The sequence below is a fragment of the Podarcis pityusensis genome (genome assembly GCF_964106645.2).
Source record: "Podarcis pityusensis genome assembly, chromosome: 14".
NCBI classification, from domain to species: domain Eukaryota; kingdom Metazoa; phylum Chordata; class Lepidosauria; order Squamata; family Lacertidae; genus Podarcis; species Podarcis pityusensis.
In genome coordinates this window covers 48,098,520-48,123,422 of record NC_138039.1, presented here as the reverse complement: position 1 = coordinate 48,123,422, position 24,903 = coordinate 48,098,520, and the positions used below count along the sequence as shown (strand labels likewise).

At 48.0% G+C, this 24,903-nt stretch overlaps 1 protein-coding gene across 1 annotated transcript in view; it reads left to right on the top strand.

Moving 5' to 3' along the window:
* ALDH1A2 (aldehyde dehydrogenase 1 family member A2) overlaps positions 1-12,545 on the top strand; it is a 72,701-nt gene extending 60,156 nt beyond the window's left edge. The window contains exons 9-14 of the mRNA XM_080980783.1: positions 2,832-2,934; positions 5,624-5,808; positions 6,424-6,588; positions 6,996-7,153; positions 7,276-7,350; positions 8,125-12,545. Coding sequence (XP_080836909.1) covers positions 2,832-2,934; positions 5,624-5,808; positions 6,424-6,588; positions 6,996-7,153; positions 7,276-7,350; positions 8,125-8,197 — 759 coding nt within the window. The 3' untranslated portion in view covers positions 8,198-12,545. The remainder of the gene's footprint in view (positions 1-2,831; positions 2,935-5,623; positions 5,809-6,423; positions 6,589-6,995; positions 7,154-7,275; positions 7,351-8,124) is intronic.
* Positions 12,546-24,903: the final 12,358 nt, after the last annotated feature.

Genomic DNA, 24,903 nt, shown 5'->3' with positions numbered 1-24,903 from the left:
AGGTCAACAGGGCTTGCACAGGAGATCTTCCCAGGGACTGGGCTTCTCTGTCCTCCCAGTTGCCCTGTTTGGCTAGATTGCCTCTGCTTTGCATTTGCTCCCTCTTATGCTGTCATTTTTACCACATTTCCCATTGTCAAGTGATGATGGGAAAGAAGAAGCAATTGTTGGTAAGCTTGACCATTTCATATCACAGGAGGGGAGCGGGCTGCTGTGCTCAAGTCCTGCTCATGGCCTGAGTGTAGGCATCTGGATGGACACTGTGAGAACAGGATGCTGGACTAGATTGGCCAAAGGCTTGACCCAGCAGGCACTTCTTATGTTCAGCTCTGTTGTCCACTCTTGTTGATTTTGCATGTGTGCTTTTGGCAAAAATCTGAACATGTTCAAGGGTGTGGACAGCAACAAAGCAGTGTTGAGGTCTATCATCTATCCATGAGCATTGGCTTGTAGTGGAATGCCTTTTTTGATACGCTGGCAGATGCCACCTGATCCCTTAGAAGTGGCTCATGAATTCTCTGTCATGCTACCACCCACTTCTGTGTGTGTTGTTAACAATATTAACCTCCATCTTAGGTGCTGGCTCCCTGGGGCCTTGAGTGCCTGAGCACCCACAAAATTCCCCATGAAGGGGCTGGGCACCCACAAAATTTGGCACCAGGGCCACCACGGCCCCAGGCACCCATGGTCGCAGGGCCAAGCTGGCACTCTTGACTTCCATTATATGCCCAGCTGAGCTTACAGCCAAGGTTGTTGTTGTGGTTACCTCAGGTTTGTGTATGATTAAGGATGACTGAGTGGACAACAGGCAGATATGGCCAACTCTCCTAGAAAAGGCTCCAGTGCAATGCAGCAGATGTTGCATAGGCGCACAGGGCTCTTGCAAGCTCTGCTTGGTTTTGCTGAGGCTTTTTGCTGCCTGCCATTATTGTGTGGCAGCTGGCTGCCATATGAAATGTCTGCCTCTGAGTCAAAATGTCTCAGGGTTTATCCACCCTTAACTTTCCCCTGCTTTTTCTAGGCATGGCCCACACTTAAAAGCTCAATGTCTGAGTACCCTTTTCTTTTGCTCTGGAGCTTTCCTCATGAAAATCCACTGCCGGAAACTCAAATTGACATTTGCTCTGACTGAGCACTAAAGAGCAAGTTTTTGTGGCGAAAGCTCCTGGGCAAAACAAAACAAAATGCTCATACCTGGAGTTTTAAGCACAGATGTTTGCCTGGAAAGAGTGGGGCAAAAGGTAAGTGTGTATAAGCCCACAGTCCTACATTTGAGTAAAAATTGGAGAGCACAGAGCACTGATTCTGACTGCTTGCAGTAGGCCCATCTCCCCGCATGGACTGCAGTCAAAAGACTAACCAGTGTCTAGACTGTGTGGGCAGGCAGGGAATCTCTGTGAACTTGTATGGAGCAAAGAGACCAGGATGACTTCAGTCCCTTCTTAGACCTGTTGTTGATATGTCTGCCTCTACTCTTATCTGTCCATTGCTTCTGGGAATCAAAATGTTTTCTTTCTTATGTCAGCATAATTATGCATCTTCACCTGCATCTCGTGTCAGGGCTGGTTCAGCTGCAGGTCAGCCCAGAGACTCAGAGACTAGCAGTAAAATTGATTCTTTATTCAAGGAAACAGAATACAAACAGAAAAACCTAAGGTGAGACTGGCCACAGTGAAGCAGTAGCCAGAACTGGCTGGCGATCTGGGCCTCCCACTTCCCCCTAGGCCTCCTCTCCATCCGGCTGTTTTCCCTGCAGTCCACCAGGGAGGGGCCCCTTGAAACCTCTGGGCCCATTGTTCGGCCACATGCAAAAGTCTCTGAGACCTTGGAGACAAGAGGGGAGCTGAATACAGTAGGACCAGCAGGCTCCTATGGATCTGTTGCAGTCTCAGCCCCCACCTCCAACTGTCTGTCCTATGTCTGCAGTCTTTTCATCCTCTTTGTTATGTACTGAGTTGAATAGGATCCACAAGGCAGCAGTCTGATTGGTCCTAGAACAATAGGATTCAGAATGCAGCAGTCTGATTGGTCCTAGAACAATAGGATTCAGAATGCAGCAGTCTGATTGGTCCTAGAACAATAGGGTCCAGAATGCAGCAGTCTGATTGGTCCACAGGAGCCACCCAATCCAGCTCCAGGTGGAAGTGAATCTGCAACCTGATTGGTCTACAGGTGAATCCCAGAATTAGCCAATCACGTGGGGCCCACTGTGTAAATAATGTATATAAAGCAGACATTCTGGGGGAACTTCCATTCCTCCTCACCACTATGAGCAGAATAAAGAGCATGAAATCCACTCGACTCTGAGTATATTTCACTCTTCTTCCTCTCTCTCACTAAGAACTGTTGCCTGTCCAGTACAGTGGTACCTCGGGTTAAGTACTTAATTCGTTCCGGAGGTCCGTTCTTAACCTGAAACTGTTCTTAACCTGAAGCACCACTTTAGCTAATGGGGCCTTCTGCTGCTGCTGCGCTGCCGGAGCATAATTTCTGTTCTCATCCTGAAGCAAAGTTCTTAACCCAAGGTACTATTTCTGGGTTAGCAGAGTCTGTAACCTGAAGCATATGTAACCTGAAGCATATGTAACCTGAAGCATATGTAACCCAAGGTACCACTGTATTCAGCCATTTCCCCCCTCCTCTCTTCCGTGTCCCACCAGCATTCCCCTGGCCTGGAGCCTTCCTCTTCTCAGGCTTCTCTGGGGGGCTTCTCTGGCTGGAGCTCCCCGCCTCTCCTCATTGTCCAGCCAGCTCCTGACATTTCACTAGTGCCTTGAGCTGCCTGTTGCTCTGAGCCCATCTCTCAAGCCTTTTCTCCTTCATCTTTTCAGGTTGGCAAGTTGATCCAAGAAGCAGCTGGGAGGAGTAACTTAAAGAGGGTGACGCTGGAACTTGGGGGGAAGAGCCCCAATATTATCTTTGCAGATGCCGACTGTAAGTAAGGACGAGGGAGGAGTTTTGTAAGGTTCACATTTTAATGCAAATAATTGTAATGTAAATAACTCTCACTTTCTGAAACAGCCCGCAAACCAAAACACTGCTATCCTTCAAAATTAACGCTTCTCTGAGTTTCGTGATGCTGTCCTCCAGCCAATTAAGATGTACAGAAATGTATATGTCAGGGAAAGTGTATACTACTTTAAAAAATACATTATATCAGGGAATCCCCCCTCCCAAAGTGTATATATTGTTGTAAAAGTTGGGCACCATCGCCACTCTTTGCTGAGTGGTAGTGAGATTCCAGGGGGTTCCAGGCATTCACCCAAGATCTATGCTCCTTTGGAAAATAGAAGACTGCCATAGCTTTAAGAAATATGATTTATTCACATATCCACACCTTCAGTCTGCATGGCGGGAGTCAAGCTCTTGCAGCATTTCCATCCCAAGCAGTGCAGCGGCACAAATAAAGAGGACAGAGGGAAGATTTTCTGCCTCTCTCATAATGAGGGCACTTGAGGACATCCAACAAAGCTGAATACTGGGAAATTCAGGACAGATAAACAGTTCTTCACACAGCGCATAGTTAAACTGTGGAACTCACTCCTACAAGAGAGAGGGATAGCCATCAACCCGGATGGCTTTAAGGGCAGATTAGAATTTGGGGAGAAGAAGGATATCAATAGCAACTAGCTATGATGGCTATTTTGTCTGTTTGTTTATCAAATTTATTTTATATAATAATAATAATAATAATAATAATAATAATAATAATTAATAATTATAAATTTTATTTATATCCCGCCCTCCCCAGCCGCAGCTGGGCTCAGGGCGGCTAACAACAATCAAAATAATCCAGCATTCTGAAAACATTCATTATAAAATTAATTAAAATCAAATTGATGGCAACCATTAAGCAAAATTCTGTGCAGATTGCCAGAGGAGAGGGTCAGGCTGCGCCCTGACCAAAGGCCTGGTGGAACAGCTCTGTCTTGCAGGCCCTGTGGAAAGATGTCAGGTCCCGCGGGCCCTAGTCTCTTGTGACAGAGCGTTCCACCAGATTGGAGCCGCGGCCGAGAAAGCCCTGGCTCTAGTTGAGGCCAGCCTAACCTCTCTGTGGCCTGGGATCTTCAGGATGTTTTTATTTGCAGACCGTAAATTTCTTTGTGGGACATACCAGGAGAGGCGGTCCCGTAGGTACGAGGGTCCTAGGCCATATAGGGCTTTAAAGGTTAAAACCAGCACCTTAAACCTGATCCTGTACTCCACCGGGAGCCAGTGCAGCTGGTATAGTACCGGATGAATATGATCTCGCAGCGAAGACCCCATAAGGAGTCTCGCCGCGGCATTCTGCACCCGCTGGAGTTTCTGGGTCAGTCTCAAGGGCAGCCCCACGTAGAGCGAGTTACAATAATCCAATCTGGAGGTGACCGTCGCGTGGATTACAGTGGCCAGGTCAGGGCGAGAGAGATAAGGAGCCAACTGCTTAGCTTAATAATAATAATAATAATTTTATTATTTATACCCTGCCCATCAGGGACGCGGGTGGTGCTGTGGGTTAAACCACAGAGCCTAGGACTTGCCGATCAGAAGGTCGGCAGTTCGTATCCCCGCGACGGGGTGAGCTCCCGTTGCTCGGTCCCTGCTCCTGCCAACCTAGCAGTTCGAAAGCATGTCAAAGTGCAAGTAGATAAATAGGTACCACTCCGGCGGGAAGGTAAATGGCGTTTCCATGCACTGCTCTGGTTCGCCAGAAGTGGCTTAGTCATGCTGGCCACATGACCCGGAAGCTGCACGCCAGCTCCCTCAGCCAGTAAAGTGAGATGAGCGCCTCAACCCCAAAGTTGGCCATGACTGGACCTAATGGTCCGGGGTCCCTTTACCCTTTACCTTTACCCCACCCATCTGGCTGGATTGTTAACTTTATTAGATTAAATCCTTGGATCACATGGTGGTTTACAATATTAAAACACAAAAATACACCAGATAGTAACAAACAAAAACAATATCCCCCCCCCCCCAGTGTTTATCTGTGCTCTTCCTCCCCAGTCAGAGGCAGGAATGCTTCTGAGTGCTAGATGCTGGGAATCAGAAATGGGGAGAGTGTTGCTGTTGTGCTCACAGGTCCTTCCTCTAGTTTGGCCACTGTGAGAAGAGGATGCTGGACTAGATGGACCTCTGGTATTATCCAGCAGACTGTCTTTACGTTCTTATGATATTTGGACAAAAGCTGCCGGTTCCCAGTTACTGGGTTTTCATTTCAACAGCAGGCTGAGTTCTGAGTTGTCTGCCAGTGCTTTTATGATCTGACACAGTCTGAATTATGCAGGCCAAAATATTAATTAATCCGTTGTTGTCGTAACTAGCATCCAGGACCTCCTGCAAAGCACCGTGGGTTTTTTCTTACGGCCCTCAAAACCTTTTTGATCTCTGCCCTGCTCTTACAGGAATCCCTACGTAAAACAGAATGAATCATCTGCAGTAATGGCAGCATACACAAATAACATGTGTGTGGATGTTTTGATCTTTTCAAACGTCTGCCCACCACCCCAGCAATGGAGTTTTGTTCTGTTGCTTTGAAGTTGAGCAGCATTATTTGCAGCTTGGAGTGATGTGTGTGACGTGGGCTCAGGAGCCACAGATGTGGGGAACGGTCCCTCAGCATGTGGCTCTCTTGCTTTTGCAGTGGATTACGCAGTGGAGCAGGCACATCAAGGGGTCTTTTTCAACCAAGGCCAGTGCTGCACCGCCGGCTCCCGGATCTACGTGGAGGAGCCCATCTACGAGGAGTTTGTTCGAAGGAGCGTTGAGCGTGCCAAGAGGAGGGTGGTGGGGAGTCCTTTTGACCCCACCACAGAACAAGGACCACAGGTAAAGGGAAGGTATCCAGGGCCCAGATACTAAATGCATTTCTACAGTGCATGCCAAGTCCTGGAAAAACACTGGCCACATTAGCACCATACATTTAAACTGCTATGATCCCACTTTAAACACTCATAGCTTCCCCCAAAGAATTCTGGAAGCTGTCATTTGTTAAGGGTGCTAAGAGTTCTTAGGGGACCTTTGTTCTCACTGAAGAGCTACAATTCCCAGAGTTCCTTGTGAAGAGAGATTGATTGTTAAACTACTCTAGAAACTAGAGGGAGGGAGGGAGGGAGGGGAGGAAGAGATCAGACGAAAACACTATAACAGCAATGCAATGCATGTAAACTTCAGTGTGTAGTATTCCAAGAGAGCAGATCTCCAGGTGCCAGGCAGTCACGGCAAAGAAATGAAGAGGAGGAATTGATAAAGATGGTTTGTGCTTTGCAGATCAATCTATGTCCACAGCCAATGATTCTGTGATTCCAGGCACATCTTGTTGGCCGCTGTGAAAAAAAGGACACTGGAAAAGATGGTCTTGTATTGGGCGCACCCAGTTTCTGCAGGGCCCTGCTTATGCTCATCTTCTCTTTCCTTCCTTCCTTCTTCTTTTTCTTTTTAAAGATTGATAAGAAACAATACAATAAGATCCTGGAACTGATTCAGAGTGGCATTGCTGAAGGCGCACGGCTGGAATGTGGAGGCAAAGGACTGGGAAGGAAGGGATTCTTCATTGAACCCACAGTCTTCTCCAATGTAACGGATGATATGCGCATTGCCAAGGAAGAGGTATTGGTTCCTCTCATCCTCTTTTCCCCACACTCTGGGTCAAAGACCTTGTCGGATGTGGCCAGGAAAAAACCCTATTCACAGAGGCTCCTGAAGTTTCCCCCTGGCAGGGCACCAGCGGTCAGCCAGGATGAGCACTGGTCAAGAGTCCCAGCAGCTCAAAAGCACCCCTTGTTTGCCTGACCCAGCTTTGCCAGCTTACCATTTTCTTTGCTGGATTCCCAGGAAGGCATCTCAGTGGTGGGTGGGTGGTGGTGTGGTGCCATTTCTAAACAAGATCCAATTTTTTCTGAATGAGAGCCAAACATTTCTGAACGTATCTGAACAAGATCCATACTTGACTCCCATCCACAGTGACTGCATGCCATTTTAATTTACCCCAAATGCTCACTCCATTTCTGTTGCAGATCTTTGGGCCTGTTCAAGAAATCCTGCGGTTTAAAACCATGGATGAAGTTATTGAAAGAGCCAACAATTCAGACTTTGGACTGGTTGCTGCTGTCTTCACCAATGACATCAACAAGGCCTTGACCGTTTCCTCCGCAATGCAAGCAGGAACTGTCTGGTGAGGAGGGAGGAGGGCTGGGGGCAGGGGATGCCTGCTCTGGAAAATGGGGTGTCTGTTTCTGGGGTGAGGGATAACATGGAGACTTTGTAATCAATGTGTTTTCTTTCTTCCTCCAACAGGATAAATTGTTACAACGCCTTAAATGCCCAGAGTCCTTTTGGAGGATTCAAAATGTCCGGCAATGGGAGAGAGATGTAAGCAACACTTCCAATGAGGGCTTTGGGGCTCATACCTGTCCAAATGGTGCCTCCACCAGAAAGGGGGAAATGGTGGCTCTCCAGGTGATGCTGTGGGAGTGATGTGGAGGAGGCAGTCATGCAAACAAGCCCTTCGTCTGGATCCACATTGACCTTTCAGCACCTGACCCTGGGCATTTTAAAGCCTGATAGAGCTCAACCAAAATGGCCCTCAATTTGGCAAAAGTGTATGGGGGGCGGGGAGATTGTTATGTTCAGTGTTTGACCTTGAACCACTTTATTATAGTCCAGTGGAAACAGGGTTGTAGCGGTGGTGGAGCCAGTTCCTTTTCTTCCCAAGCAAAAGCTTAATGAACTGCCTATATTCTTCCTCCGAGGAAACCACTGCCAGTATCCCTAGAGGGGAATTGGGGTGGGGGAGAAAAGGGGATGGAGGGCACGGAGTCTGCATTTCCTTTGTTGAGCAGAGAGATATTCTCCTCTACAAGCACCACTGAAGTGAATGGAGGCTTATGATGCTCCACACGTGCCTCTCCCATTCATTTCAACGGGGAGCACACACAGGGATTTCTCAGGTCAAATCTCTTGTCTTTCACCACTCTCCCTCCTTTAGTGGCATGCAGGGTCTGCTTCCTTACCTTATCGTGTGGGAGGGTTGGCCATCCCTGTTTGTTGGTGCATCACCCAGACTCTGATAAGCATCTCTGTGTGGTACTTGTAGAGAGGAATGGTGTTTAGTCACAAATCTTGCACATTTAATTTGTTTTCTAGGGGAGAGTGTGGACTGCGAGAATATTCCGAAGTGAAGACTGTGACGATAAAGGTTCCTCAGAAGAACTCGTAAGAAGACAATGTGCCGATCACTGCAGTACATCAAGTGACCCTCTGTATTCCTTTTATGGGGACTAGCACTCAGGAATTTTTAAAAAAACAACGACACAGATTTCTTTTTTAAATAGCATTGCAACCAGGCTTGCCATTAAGCTGGATGGGTTTTCACCCCACTGCTGGCCACAAACCACTCGTTTAGTATAGTACAGTTAGAAAACATTCAGAAATGTTCCCATTATACAAATTGCAAGTAAACACACGCTATCATGTTCCTGAAAAGAAAACCTGTTTTAAACTGACCTTCCCAACCATCATGTCCTTGATTTGCTCCATTCTTGTATGACGTTGGCGCTGCAACTGGATTCATTTGGGGACCCAAAACTCAGCAAGCAGCCACTTACCAGAAATATAAGCCCCAAGGCTGGAGGTGGGCAACTTAACTGGAGATTGTAATGTGCGTTCTTGAAAGCATAATCCTTTTCTCCTGAAGTGAGTTTGTATTCCTCCTCATTTCAGGGAAACTTTAATGCCTGATAGAGCTCAACACAGTGCTCCAACAGAGAAAACGATGGTGGAGTTTTGGGTTCTCTCTGTAGCTGCAGGTGTGTCTTTGTAAGGAAACCATTTCGCTTTTGGATCTGACATAAAGCGCACTTGCAGTATAACCACCACCACCACCTTCCCCCCCCCAAAAAAAGGCTGGTTGTGTTTACACCTGCTCTTCTAGACAGAAAGGGAGGAGCAGGGTGAGAGGAAAGGGGCCACTTCAGCCACTTGCTCCCAGGTAGAGTTATGAGGGAGCAGATTCCTGGAACTGGACCCTCTTCAGCTGCAAGCTAGATTTCTACCACCAGTGTTGCAGCTGATGATGGGCAGCGAATGTGAGGAGGAAGAGCATGCCTGGAACCCCATGGCAGAATCTGCACAAATGGAGCTGTGGGAAAATGGAAATGAGCCCATTTCATCCCTGGGGGCAGTTCCAAATCCTGAGCAGAATTTGAGGTTTTGATGTTCAAATCGGCAGGTTAACTGCAACCTCACAGCTCCCTCCATTCAGAGCAGCGCTAAATGGCTTGAATGACAAGGGGCTGCTGTCAGCCGTGTTCTGCATCATTTTTGCCCCCCTTCATCATGCTCTGCCTAGCACCCCCAAATCAGTGGCAGCAGCTGGGAGACAAACACCATGGGGACATCACACCATATGATATGTTAATGTGTGGGGAAAGGAGCCCCAGAAATGGCTGTTGCTGATTTGGCCCCTGGAGCAAGGAGGAACCTCCCTCTGCAGTTCATCTGCCTTTTTCTGACTTCTTTGCAGGCAGGCCCTCATTTCACGTAGGAAGGTGGAACAGTGGCAAGTGACCTGGGCTTTCTGTGACTTTCACTCTTGACTGAAGCCTTGCAAAAAATAAAAATTAAAAAGATCCTTTGGCCATGGTTCTGCAGAACAGTGGTCTGACTTGAGAAATTGCAATTTATTATTATTATTATTATTAAAGACCAACTTGCCAAAAAGAAAAGCTGAGTAAGGAGGAGGCAATCCCTAGATTTGTCATGGCTACTCTTAACCATACCAATTCCAAGTACACTTGCCAGCCCTCCTCTTGTGAAGGAAGGACATGCTCTGCTGCCGCTCCTTCCATAATGATATTCAGCAGTTTGTGACCGGCCTTTGAGAAGCACTAGATTTAGGGCCGAGGGGGCGCAAAATTGAGAAGATCCATCTGGGGGTGCCAAATTTTGGCCTCCCACAGGGTGCCGTATTACGAAAGATGACTAAAGTCTGCCCCTGTTTTGACTGTCACCTCCTTTGCAGCCACAGCCTCTCAGTGCTACTTGAATGAGAAATCTACTTATTTTTTATTCCCCAAAACCAACATCGCTCCTGTTGCATAAGGATATAAATGCATGCAGAAGGGGACGGCTGGGTGATGCTGCCCGGTGAGCATCAATGGCACTGGCCCAGGGGGTGGGCGCTGCAACAGCGTGGTTTCCCTCAAGGAGGCTGGATCCACATACAGAGGCCCACAATGTTATCACTTTACCACTTTTTCTAATGGTTCCACTCAGTTCATCGGTTTGTGCTGCCAACTGCAGAACAAGGGCTGAACCAAGAGGCAGAAAGCAATGTTGGCTCCACTCATTAACTCACTCCCCTCTCTGTTGCTGAATTGCAACTTATCACCAAACTTTAAACCATGGAGAGACCTGGTCTGAATAGAGACATTGGATTCTTATCTCATTATACATAATAAAGCTATTTTTAGCCATCTCATCCATTGCTTTTTCCTGTAAGACCAATTGCAGTCGTTAACAGTCGTCAACAGGTTTACCACACCTATCAGCCAATCACCCATTCCCACCACCCTTCTGAGCAATACCCCTCCCCACCCTCTCACTATATATAAGGGTCTGGTGACTTCTGTTTCAGCGTATCTGAAGAAGTGTGCATGCACACGAAAGCGCATACCAATAACAAACTTAGTTGGTCTATAAGGTGCTACTAGAAGGATTTTTTTTATTTTGTTTCCCCTGTTTGTGTGAACCTCACAATAACCCTGTGAGGTAGGTTAGGGTGAGAAACAGTGAGTTGCCCAAGGTCACTCAGTAAGCTCTATGGTGTAATGGAGATTTGAATGTGGTTTTCTCTAATTCAAACCCAGAACTCTACTGATACATCAAGGTGGATCCCGGTTCACTGTGTGGTTTAAACACGTGGCTCTAATTTACACAAGTGGCTGCAAAACCATTTAGAACTCTGGGCACATCTGGATTTTTCAGTGAGTGATGTGATTGTCACCCCTTCTAGTCACAGATCTAGCCGAGTGAATGTGAACCTTGAAAAGCACATAGAGCTGAAACAGGAAGTGAGAAAGAGTGTCACTCTTCCATCTTCCTCCTTCAGCTCTATGTACTTTTCAATGGAGAAGAAGTTAACCATCCTTTCCAGAAAGTGGGGAATTCAGAGGCTTCATGGGCACCAGGGAAAGACCTAAAGGGCACAACTGAGCCCATGGAATGGTGTCTCCTGATTTACACCCTCATTCAGCCAGGGGTGATTTCAAAGGCAGGAGTCCTTTGTTCCAGATCAAAAATGGAGGCCTCATGTTCTTTATAAAGGAGAAAACAAATTCAAAGACATTCGTTTGCATGTTATCCCCGTGGGAACATCCCACATCTGACAAAATCATGTCTGGAGGAGACATAGAACAAATGTGAAATGTAGTGGCCAATCATGAAACAGAAATATCAGCAGTTTTTGGACACAATTTACCAGGAATTGGGCCAAAGCACAGAACGTCCCCAAGGGTGGTATTCAGAGGCGGTTGAAACGCCAGTGCAAAAGTTGCATTTTTGACTGGTCGATTGAGGGTTTTTTCTGGACTTTTGAAAGACAGCTGTGTGTACTCAGCTGTCCATGTTTGCTACAGCATCTTTACAAAAAATGGATCTCCCAAAATGAATCACTCTGGGTCAAAAACTCAGACAGAAACTCTGGACACTGAAAAGGTTCATCCCCTCTAAGCTGAAGGGTTGAGAGTCAGTTAATAAGGAACCTGGCCATTGGAAAGTTGTCATGAGAAGGGGTGAGAGCTTGGCGTAAAAGAAGACCAAGGCAGCCTCTTGCTCCACACAAGGATCCAGTTCAAGTGTGCAAGCTCAGCAAAGTACTTCATTGGCTGGCCCAAAGCTGCCTAGAACCTGAAACATTTAATGCAAAAGGCTCCTCTTCCCACGACATCACATGGAGCACCCTTTGCCAGGAAGTTCCCCTGCACAAGCTCCAGTGGCACAAGTATGAGTTGCACAAATGTGCTCTTCAGCAATGCACACTCGTGTCAGATGGGCTTGCCCAGGAAAACTTCTCACTGGAATGGTGGGGCTCTCTGTCTCCCTCTCTGCCACCCCCTTCAGGCTCTCTCCATCTCCCCTCTCCCCTCCCTTCCCAGCCCAGCCCTCTCTGCATCCTGCCCCCCATGTTTGATATTTATGCCATCCTTGTTTGTCTCCAAATATAGATATATATTTTTTGCTAGATGCATAATTCAAGCTGTTCTTTTCCGAACGTGGAGATGCAATTGCAAGCTATACCAGAGCTGTGCAACATGAATGTCATATACTCCTATTGTAGGGTTATGTCAGAGTTTTGTTTTCTTTCTTGAAAGAAATGTGCTTTAAGAAATTAGTTTTCTTATTATCTCCAATATTCATTGTGAAGGGATACTTTTCATTTCTTTTTCTGTTACATGCCTTTGGAAGAAACTCGTGCTAGCAATAAGCATTTATACTGTGTATTCCTCTGTATTATATGTGTCTTGTCTATTGTTTGTGTGTTATTTCAAATAAATTCAGGTAACAACTGAAGTTGCCATTTTTCCCACCACCCTCAACGCACATGAGTCGGTGAAATTTGTCTTTTCATTTGCCAGATAAATCATGCGCTGCTCAAGGGCACCCCCCGTCAGTCTTCGAAGTTTCCTGTTATCAGTTTTAATCCTGTGTATGGTTAGAGACGACAAATGAAAACAGGTTATTGAAGTCTTTACTATTAAGTTTCCCTTAAAGGGCTTCCGAGGTGAAACTCGGCCATCCCGTCTCATTGGTGGGACTCTGCTCTGCACAGAGGCAAGGCCTCCTCCTCAGTAGCTTTATTTTCCTTTGCAAAATGAATAGAGAGTGGGAGAAACGAGTCTGATTTTCCCCCCTTGAATATTATTGCAGCTGCATTTCTTTCTTTTTAAAAAGAAAACTCTGAATTGTGGATCCAGGTCAGAGGCAAAGTTCATCCTCACCCACTGTGGCCATAAAGTTTAGCTATCAGCGAAAGTCTGAAATCATCGGCCTCTGCAGGGTGCTCAGGCAAACTCTTGCTTCTTGGAGGGAGTCCTGGATAAAGTTTTAAGAAGTGATGATTTTTATTTCCTCTCTAGATGAGTCACACAGATACGATGAAGTTAACACCCAGATCGCTTGCAGAAGAGACACCCGCCAGCTCTTTTGAGCCACAGATTCTAAGCGTGCTTGCCGGAAGGACTCCTTAAAATCAACTGGCAGCTGCTTCCCAGAAAAGTGGCCATGGACTTCAAGTCCTGGGCTTGGTTTTCCAAGCCTACAGCCGGCTGATCAACTTCTAAAGCCACAATGCCACAGATGTGACATAGGGCTCATCCATCTTTGCTCCACATTTCCAGATCCATGTCTGACAGCTTTTTTGTTTTGTTTTCCCCAGCAAAAAACCTGCTATTTACCACTGAATCAGAACAAACAGCAATCTCTGGGAAAAACCCGAACAGCCATCTGCTCTGATTTAGCAGTAAATATCGGGTTTTCCCGGAGAAACAGCAAAGCAAAAGAAAAAAAAGTGGTGGGGAGTGTTTATTTGAGTCTCCCCTTGAGGGTGCAGTCCCCTTATGTGGCTCTTGCCTATTCCTACCCCTTCTTTGTAGTTGGGAGAATGCAGTTCTCCCCCATTTCCATGGCTAGGAAGTGAAGCACCTGACACAAACCATCCTGCCCACTCTCCTCGACACACCATCTTCGTTCTGCCTCTGACTGTGGAATTGCATCTGCTCAGCTTCTTGGGCTGCTGTGCATGTCTTGCACCTCTTGGGCATGTTCAGGGAGGAGAAGGCTAATTATGATCGCTGTATGTGCTACCTCCAGAATCAGTGGCAGTGGGCCTCTGCACATCAGCTTCTGGGTATCAGGAGTGAGGAGGGCGGTGCTGTTGCAGTCAGGCCCTGCTTGCAGACTTCCTATAATGGCGGGCATCTGGTAGGGCACTGCAGGAATGGGACTTTGGACTAGAAGGGCCCCCTTGGGGCTGATCCAACTGCAAGGCTTATGTTCTTATGACTGAAAAGCATTCTGGTCCTACCTGCTGTCCTCTGTTGACTTGGGAGGCCACCACGTTAAGGGAGGGAGGTGGTGTTGTGGCTGAAGTTTTTCTTTGATTGGCTGAAATAAAAGGGGAAGGTGGGGTGGGTTTTTTTGGGGGGGGGTTGGACACCAGTCTGCAGGGATTGCTCTTCTTACATGGGGGCGGGGGGAGGGCGGCTAAGGCCCCTGGCGCGTTTGAAAAGGCACGTTGCGAAGCCTGAGGCGTGATTAGTCTTCCCAAAGCGGACACTTTGAAAGCAAAGCCCTGGCCATTTGTTGGCGTCCCACCTAGGAACGCAGCTGAGAGAGCCAAACACCCATGAGAGAGCGTTCAAGATGTGCTGTGAGTGTTTTTAAACCCCATCCCACCCACATTTTATCATAGCTGGTCACTGGCCAGCCTGTTTCAAAACAAGAGCGGCGCTGGTGGCAGAGAGGACAGCCTCTCCCTCTTGGAAGGAGAAGTGGCAACAGAGAGGGGCCCAGCAGACTGGTCTGGACCTCCGGACCTGCCATCCCTCCCCCTGCCCAACCCCACCAGTTAGGAGCAAGAGGGTCCTTTATTTCAAATTGCCAATTCCCTTTTGCTTGTTAAAGGCGTCTTGCAACACCACCCGGGTTCCTGTTGGCCTTCTTGGGTTCCAAGCTCTGAGCTCTCAATACCTCAGGTGACCTCCTCCAACTCTGGGCTTTCTGCTGCCGCCCAAGAGACACTCTGATCTCTGGCTGGTTTTGTCACAGACTTGATAGATTGGCCAGCTATGAGACATGGTTCAAACAAACTAATATTTCTTATAATTGGAAATGCTGAATATAACCAAGTTCTTATAGTGTTTGTTTTCAATAACAGTGTTTGCATAGCTTTGCATTTCAAAACATGTGCTTATAACTCTATTCCTATTCCTTACCTTATATCTGAGAAATATATCCCTACATAACATTTTACAGTATATCACTTAATATAAACATCTTGTGCAGGTCAGTAACAAAGACAGACACCGCAGGACCCTCCACAATGGGGAGAACTTTCCTTCACAAGGGAGTGACAGCTCCTGGTTTTGTTCGGAAAGACCCTATCTATGGGCCTCCTTCCTCCCTGCCACACACTCTCCCTCATGGCTGCCAGCTGATCGCTTGCCAGGCAGAAATCCAACTGGGCAAGCAGGTGAGGCCAGGGCAGCTGCTCCTGTGGCTTCTCCTCCTACCCCACTGTTGGCTGAGCCAGAGGGAGGCACAGATGTACAAACTAGCAGAGCAGGGGGCCATGGTGAAGAAGAGGAGGAACAGGTCCAGGGAGGTTCTTGTCTGTGGGCGCCTTGACGCCACCCTTGCTGTGCAGTGTCAACACCGGAAGCAGCTGCCCCTGCTGCTGGCAGCATCCCTGGGAGCACCTTGTGGGATTTCAAGGAAAAGGGTGCCTAGCAGACTTCCTTGGGTTGAGAATTAAAGGGTCTGTGCCCCCCCAACTCCCAGTGCTGCTTTTGTCTTATTGTTGCTGTGTTGGGAAGAGGGGCACCGCTTGGCAGCGGAAAACCTGCTGTGCCTGCAGAAGGCATCACTTTCCCCCCATCCCTGGCATCTGAAGTTGGAAGGAGCAGGCTGAAGTGGCAAGGGAGCACTGTCAGTCAGAGGCGGGGTAGAGCAATCTTTGTCTCAACCGGGCAGTGCTGGATTTAAAGGTAAAGGGTAAAGGGACCCCTGATCATTAGGCCCAGTCATGGCCGACTCTGGGGTTGTGGTGCTCATCTCGCTTTATTGGCCGAGGGAGCCGGCATACAGCTTCCAGGTCATGTGGCCAGCATGACTAAGCTGCTTCTGGTGAACCAGAGCAGCGCACGGAAACGCCGTTTACCTTCCCGCCGGAGCGGTACCTATTTATCTACTTGCACTTTGACATGCTTTCAAACTGCTAGGTTGGCAGGAGCAGGGACCGAGCAACAGGAGCTCACCCCGTCATGGGTATTCGAACCGCCAACCTTCTAACTGGCAAGTCCTAGGCTCTCTGGTTTAACCCACAGCGCCACCTGCGTCCCTTATGTGCCGGATTTACGTATAAGCTAAACAAGCGATAGCTTAGGGCCCCACTCTCTTGCCCCCCCCCCAAATTCACTATTAATATACTTCTTCTCAATTGTATTTCAGTTCAACAATTAATTTGATAAAATACATATTTTGTTATGTGCAAATGGCTTATATATAGCATATATTCAACACAAAAAAACAGTGACAATTTGTTGTTGACAAAGGACAGCTGGACATATAAAGGACGTCATTACCTTCAGGAGCTTAGGGTCTCATCAAACCTAAATCCGGCCCTGCACCCGGGGCTGCATTTCCCCATGGGTAATCTGCTGGGGACCAGAGGCGGGGGGTGGGGCTTTGTCTCTCTCCCCCTCCCCCTTTGTCACCTGCATGAAATCAGGCCAAGGTGTAGAAGAGGCCTCTTTGGGTCTGGCAGCTCCATGCCCCCTCCATCGATAGTGTTGTCCCAGCTGCCTCTTGGCCCTTTGTGGCAGGCAAAGGCACCTTTTGGTTCGCTGACTTGACAATGGCTTGAAAGCAAAGTGGGGGACCTCCCCTCCCCCCACAAGTTGTTGCTGGACTCCAACTGCCAGCAGCCCCAGCAGTCAGAGAGGGTGGGTGTTGGGAGTCCAGCAAGATCTGGAGGGCACAGATCTCCCTCACTCTAGAATCTTAGAGGATCTAGATTCTAAAGGTCATCAGCACAGCTATCCCATGAGTGGTTCCCCTTTCAGGGACTGCACTTTGGAGAAAAGGTCCAGAGCCCCACTCAGGAGCAGGAGGGTCCCCAAGCGCAGCAGGGCTGATATGCCACATTTTGAAGTAAGCCATTTGAAGAGGACCATGAGGTCCAGAGCCTAAACCTGCTCAGAGCACCCCTGCTCCGAAGGAAGCATCTCCCACTAGGCTAAGGAGTACAAACCCCAGAGCCTAGGACTTGCTGATCAGAAGGTCGGTGGTTTGAATCCCCGTGACAGGGTGAGCTCCCATTGCTCGGTCCCTGCTCCTGCCAACCTAGCAGTTTGAAAGCACATCAAGTGCAAGTAGATAAATAGGTACCGCTCCGGCGGGAAGGTAAATGGCGTTTCTGTGTGCTGCTCTGGTTCGCCAGAAGTGGCTTAGTCATGCTGGCCACATGACCCGGAAAAACTATCTGCAGACAAACGTCGGCTCCCTCGGCCAGTAAAGCGAGATGAACGCGCAATCCCAGAGTTATCCGCGACTGGACCTAATGGTCAGGGGCCCCTTTACCTTTTTACTGCACTTTCACTAGGACTTATGTGCCACCGCCACCCCACCAGCACCCTAGTGCAAGTGTGTGTGTGTGTGTGTGTGTGTGTGTGAGAGAGAGAGAGAGAGAGAGAGAGAGAGAGAGAGAGAGAGAGCACACCACTGGAAAACCCTAGCCCAAGGACAAATGATCAAATATGGAAGCAGCACTCTGCCCCGATTCTTGCAGGGCTGCCCCCACCAGTATTTTGCTGCTTGAGCCCAAGGACAAAATGACGTCCCCTTGTTCCACCACATACAATGGGAGTGGCAGCAGAATCCAGATTCCACCCTCCTCCTGCAGCGCACCTCCTCTGCCCTCAGGGCCAGCACCTGCAGCCTGAAGCAACTGTCTCCCTTGGTAGAATGGTAGAGCCGGCCCTGGATTCTTGCCAGGCCACCATGTTTGAATTGCGGCAAGCCCCCTTAGTCCAGCAAGTGCTGGTCACCAAAGAGAAGCAGAGAAGACCATTCCTCTCCCCTCCGTGCAGCACAGTGCATGCAGGATTGGATCCAAGTTGAGGCCAGGCTTGGAGATATTTCCTCGGAGCACCTGGATACCTTTGAAAGGCTGTCTGGCTTAGACATGGTTTGCAGTTCCTGCTCAGCGACGGCAACATAGATAAATGGCCAAAGGAAACGTTATCCAAACATTATCTGCTTCAAAGGCTTGACTGCAAACTTGCAGAGCTTTGACTCTGTCCAATCGCCCAGCGAAAACTGTAAGCCGATCCCGACCCGGGACGGGGGACCCATGCCGCTCCGGGCCAGCCTTTCCCAGGCTCCCCTGCCAGCCCTGCGGCATTTGATGTGCTAATGGCCTGTGTGTGATCTCACTTGGCAGCAGCACATTGTGCAAGGGCTCGGCTGCTGGATCCCTCCCATCGGACAGGCGGACGCCCCTCTGGCGGCCTTGGCTGGCCATGGGAGAGTTTCTTGGAGAGCAGGCCGTGTTCCTGAAGCAGCAGCCCCCGTCAACAGGAAGGGCGTGCGCACCCCACCCTGACTTCAAAACAACACAGATTTTAAAATGTTGTTTTTTGGGGGGGAGGTGGATGTGGAGAGGGCAGAGGTTGCTTGCTGCTCTCCAGAACAGGGGTAGATAGATGCAATGTGGAGACTGTCGGACTCATTCCCTGCAGAAGGCAGCAGGGTCCATGGCCAGGGAACTTGGGAGTTGTAGTCCAACAACATCTGAAGGGCGCCAAGTTGGGGAAGGCTGTCCTGGAAGGCACACCGGGGGCGGGGCGAGTGTCACAAGAGATGCCAGAATCTCCTCCTCCTTTTTTAAGCTTGTGATTGATAACACCTCCCATTTTTATTAAGTCTGATTAAACATTTCAGCTGGTGAATCATTTCCTCCCCGTTAAGTACATTGGCGCATTACCGAAGTGTCAAGGCAGCACCTTTTCAGAGATGCTGAAATTGTAAAATGAATTACAGATTAATTAGCAAAAGCTGTCACTCTTTGACAGAAGGGGAGGCTGAATGGAGCTGCTATGCTCAGCCGCAGTCTATCTCTAAGTTCCAGTTGCTGGGGGCAGCAACAGCAGTAGTCAGAAAGGCTCTTGCTTTCCCACCAGGCAGCTGACTGACCTCTGTCTGAATGGTGATACTGGGCTGCTTGGGCCTGATCCTGTTTCTCTTAAGCAAGCTGCCCTGGTCATCAAATGACGAAGAGAATGGCTCCAAGCTGAAGTACATCCTCAATGCTCATCCTGGCCAATTAAGATCCACCCTTGCCCTATCAAACAAATAAAGTTTGAATCGGTTGAAATCAAGCCATTCAAGTTAGGGCTGGCAAACCCAGTGCGCTGTAGGTGTCATTGGATTCGAACTCTCATCAGCCCCAGCCAGGAAGGCCAGCGATGTGGGATGAAGAGAGCTGGAGCTCAGAAACATCTGGAGAGCCACACGTTCGCCACTCTGGATCAAAGCAGATTGTCTTCCTACTCAGTGCAGAATAAATGGTCTTCCTTTAAGTATTGAACTGATGCAAAACAAAGAGATCATCAGCTATATTATGTCCCAGGTCACATTTACTCCCTGCCCTTATCCCTTACAACCTCCCCACCCAGACTGCTGTTAACTGGCGTGAATCTTACGTTGTGGAGGAGCTAAGGGGCCCAGATAAATCCACAACAGATGGGTCTATCAAAGTCTATTAGCCATGATGGCTACATGGAACCTCCATGAACCGAGGCAGTGTACCCCTGAATACTATTTTCTGGGGGGCAACAGCAGGAGACGCCTCCTGCCTCCTGGATTCCCTGCCACTCGTTGGCTTCCTGGTTGCATCGGGTGGCCATTGTGAGAAGGAGAGGGAGGTTGCTGGGCTCTTCTGATGTCCTTAGGCCTCCTCTTTGGACGGGTCTTCTTGGGTTTTATTTTATAGCATGCTGCACGCATAAAGTCTACATGAGCTTTATTGAAACATTTGGTCTAATTCGACAGACACAAATTCATCCCCGGAGACTCCCCTCATGGGTTAAGCGATGGCTATCAAGAGGCAGCCAGTTATAGCTAGAAGATGAATAGATGTGCATTGCAGGGAAATGCCTCTTTTAAGGAAAAAAATATCTCTCATGGAAGGCAGTGCCATAAATCTTCTTGACTACCTTGCATGGGAGAGCGAGAAGTTAAAAGAGTGGCGTGGGGATTCAAGCTGAGTCCAGCAGGAATAACATTCACACCGGACGGAAACAGCCCCACACAGCACACTGCCTCTCTTCATTCGAGGGCTGTGTCGTGTCCATCGGCAAAACGGGCACAGACCAGGTGGGCAGGGCTGGCCTAAAACATTTTGATGCCTGAGATGGAACATTGAAATGCATCTGCCCAGGGAGGTTCTCCTGCACAAGCCTCATTTCCACCAGGAGGATGTGCAGAAGACCAGCCCGCAGAAGACCTCTTTGTCGCTCAGAGTGGTCCAGCTCCCTCTCCCTCTCTGCAGCCTTCAATGGCACCCAAAATACACCCCTCCAGGGGGGCCACCTCGCCTTCCCCATGATAACAGAGCTGTGTGACTGAACTCGGCTGAAGGACCATACAAGGTCTTGACATCACCTTGCGCCTCTGCATCAGGACTGGTTTGTTCTCAAACATTCTGGAGGGGGTCATGGGCTGCTCCATGAACCAAGGAGTCTCCATTCCAGCTATGACTTCTGCCATGAACTCCCCAGCTAGCCATAGCCCCCCTCCCCCACCTCTTTGTCATTCCCAGTTTCCAATCTGTAATCTGTCCTCCTTTATGAGGGCATTGCAAAAAATCTCCATGATGTCCCCCCCCCCCCATGTATGGAATTCCTTTCCACTGGACTGGCATCAAATTTCTAAACTGCTGGCTTTTTGGAAGGCCCTGAAGAAGACCCCTCTCTTTTTCCACTGATCTTCTAGGTAGGATGTCCATTAGCTGGCTGGTGGGTGAATTATGGGTTTGCTGTTGTGTTTCTGGCTCTCTTTTTTTTTAAGGTGCAGTCAGTGTTCCTGTTTTCTGTAGTGTAAGGTTTTGCTTTTTTTTTTTTTTTTTTTTGCATTACAGTGATACCTCTGGTTTTGAACGGGATCCATTCTGGAACCCCGTTCGCAACCTGAAAGGAAAGGAACCCGCATCTGTGCACGCACGGGTCATGATTCGCTGCTTCTGTGCATGCGCGTGACGTCATTTTGTGCGTCTGCGCATGTGCAAGCGGCGAAACCCGGAAGTAACCCTTTCTGGTACTTCTGGGTTGCCGCGGGACACAACCTGAAAAGATGTAACCTGAACCGAACGTAACAAGAGGTATGACTGTAGTAGGTCTTTCCATCTCTCGTAGTTCTTGATTGTCAGCTGCTTTGGATGGGCAGGGGCTCAGAAAAGCCACCATTATTATTTTTATGATTTTGGTTGGACTCTGAACAGTTTGTAAATGTTGTGTTGTTTTAAAGCTTTGACCAATAACAACTGCACTAGTGGAAAGATTTTACTCTTGCACAAGTCACAGCATCCAATTTTCACTGGTTCTCCTGCTCCACTGTACCCTTCCAAAATCTAACCCTGAGATTTGGGAGACAATCTAGTACAGCACAGAATATTTGCAGAAAGCTGAAGCCGGGTTGTTGGGGATCTGAAAAATTGGGTTGCCTACATTGCAGAAGCACTTTCAGCCCCTCATTGGATACAGTCCAAAATGTTGATTCTGGTTACCTGTAAACTCACACGCTTGAAGCCCTGGTTCATGTTGCAGTGCAAGGTCTGAGAAGCCTGAACTTTGCGATGACAACTAATTAAGGCGAAAGTTCATAGACAACTAATTAAGCACTCAAGTGGTGGTGCAAATCCCCGCCCTGGAGCTTAGTGTCAGCGCGAGAGAGTAACGCTGAAGAGCAGGTGTCAGAGGAGAATTCCCCTCGCCCCTTGGCAGGATGTAGATTTTTTTTTTAAAAAAAAAGAAATTAAATTGTGCAATAGAAGGAAGAGGCATATCACCATGTTAATGCGTTTCTTCCCAAGATGAAGAGCGATTAGAAAGCACCTCTAGGAAATAATATTCTTTCCCCCCCCAGTCATGTATTTTGCAGTAAATATTGCCATTTGATTTATATTGGTAAATCAACTTTCAACAGGAAAACCCTCAAGGAGGAAACAGAGAAGGCGAGAGAGCCGAGGTGTGGTAGGATCCAGGCCCCAGGCCTCACTGGGAGGAGGCCAGGATTCAGGTCACCTTTGGCCAAACAGTTGGGAGTGTGCTGACTCTCGCTTGCTCGCTTGTCCTTCCCCTGTCAGAGATTTAGAAACAAGTAACACGGCCAACATGGCAGGCTCTCAGAGCCCCACATGGGAGGCAGGTTAATCCCAGCAAAACCACGGCTGGAACATGGATAGGTGCTGGGCAAACAAGTGCAGTTCACAAGTGTGTACAAATGCAATGCAGACATCTGTCACAACAAGGCTGGTTTGCACAAAGCATCTTTAAAAATAAAAATAAAAAGCCCTAACCCTAACAGCACAATCCTGCGCATGTTACCTAGGCCAAAGCCCCATTACAATCAATGGGACTTACTCTCCAGGTAAATGTGTGTGCCCTTCTTCTCTTCCCCCACGGAACTGCCATTGCCCACGGTCACAAAGTAACACTAGCATTTTATGAATTCTATTTTGCACTGATACTTCATCACCCATTTTATCCTCACAATACCCCTGTGAGGTAGGCTGGGTGAAGGGATAGCAACTGGCCCAAGGTAAGTTTCATGCCTTGAGTGGGAGTCAAACTCAGGCCTTGCCATACTCTAAGCTGGGCTGTTAAATGGTGGGACTTGCTCCTAGAGGAGGCAATGGAAGCTGCCAGCTTGAATGGCTTTAGAAGATGATGAGACAAATTCATGCAGGAAGAGCTATCAGCTCCCAGCCACAGTGGCTCTGTTCTGCTTCCACTTTTGAAGGCAGTTTACCTCTGGACACCAGTTGCTAGGAAATCATAGGTAGGCAGATTACTCTTGCAGAATTCTCCCCGGCCTCGTCGTTGGCCCAAGTAGGACCAATTCAGCCAGCTAGCCCTGGGGATTATCTAATTGATTTTTGAATTTTACTATTATTCATGTTTTTATACTGTATTTTATGCTGCTTTTATAATTAAGTGTTTTAAGGTGTTTTAAATTTGTTGCCCTGAGCCTGGTTTTTGAACCGGGAAGGGTGGGGTATAAATAAAAATATTTTTAAAAAATTATTATTATTATTATTATTATTATTGTCGTCATCATCATTATCCAGCTTGTTGGTTTCTTGTTTGGGGCATCTTGCTGGCCACTGGACTAAATAGACTTCCTTGCATTCCTAGGAGGGACAGCTTTTTCTCTGTTTTTCTCCTTTTGAATTTTGCCTCTCACCCCCCCCCCTTCAAATTTTCCAGTAACATTACTCTCTTTCCCTTCCTATGGACCCCAGTAGGAGGGAAATTTCCCAGTAAGAGGGAAATAGCTGGCCTCTAGAGTTGAGTTCAAAACATAACTCAAAAAGAAAAAGTATAGAGGCGACTGAGAGGAGATAGGATAAAAAGGTAAAGGGACCCCTGGCCGTTAGGATAGCCATATTCAAATAGCTAAAGGATGGAGCAAGCTTGTTTTCTCCTGCTCTGGAGGATAGGAGTCAAACCAACAGCTTGAAGTTACAAGAAAGGAGATTCTGGCTGAACATCAGAAATAACGTTCTGAGAGTAAGAGCTGTTTGACAGTGGAACAGACTCCCACAAGAGTTGGTGGGCTCTCCTTCCTCGGGGGTTTTTAAGCAGATGTTGGATGTCCATTTGTCATGTATGATCTAGTTGAGATTCCTGCATGAACCAGATGACTTCCAACTTTACAATTCTATGATTAATCGATCAACACAAAATAGGACGTGTTTTTAAATTGCTGGGTAAATATATTGATCTACAAACAACACTAGACCAAACTTTATTCCATGGATTCTTCATGTTAAAGTTTTTATTAATTGTATTTAAAAAAAGAAAATAAAAGTGGTCTTACTGAAAAGTCAGCCCATGTCATATAACTCTGTGGAATTTTTTTTTTTGGCGGGGGGCGGTAATCAGGATGGTTAAGCAGGTTGCCTGGAAGAGCCTCTGTGCCCTCAATTTTGCAAAGACGCAGGCGAAGCTCACTCCTGGCCATCGTCAATACTCAGCCCAACCATGGCTGGAGACCTCGAGGAACGCATCCCAGAAAGCCCTCTAGGGGTCAAGCAGGGAAGCGCCTCGCCTGCGTGGAAGAAGAAACTAGCTGGGGGGCTGAGGAGGAAGGCAGAAGGGCTGCAACCCAAGCAGCCTTACTTTACTTACTTACTTAAATATTGTTAGAGCAGTCCCCGCTCCCAAATTCTCTCTTTGGGACCTTCAGAGTTTGCTGTTATTAATTCAGTTACAATGCTAAAATCTGTGATTTGTGATTGGAAGGCTATTCTTGTGTGTGCGCACGTGCTAACCTGCTTTTCCTTCTAAACACTCCCTGCAGGTGTCAACAGAGGGACTTCCTTAGCTAGGACACTTGTGGCATCCTAAACAGAAAGCAGCATTGTTGTTGCTGCTTCAATTTATTTGTTGTTGTTTAGTCATTTAGTCGTGTCCGACTCTTCGTGACCCCATGGACCAGAGCACGCCACGCACTTCTGTCTCCCACTGCCTCCCGCAGTTTGGCCAAACTCATGCTGGTAGCTTCGAGAACACTGTCCAACCATCTCGTCCTCTGTCGTCCCCTTCTCCTTGTGCCCTCCATCTTTCCCAGCATCAGGGTCTTTTCCAGGGAGTCTTCTCTTCTCATGAGGTGGCCAAAGTATTGGAGCCTCAGCTTCAGGGTCTGTCCTTCCAGTGAGCACTCAGGGCTGATTTCCTTCAGAATGGAGAGGTTTGATCTTCTTGCGGTCCATGGGACTCTCAAGAGTCTCCTCCAGCACCATAATTCAAAAGCATCAATTCTTCGGTGATCAGCCTTCTTTATGGTCCAGCTTTCACTTCCATACATCACTACTGGGAAAACCATAGCTTTTACTATACGGACCTTTGTTGGCAAGGTGATGTC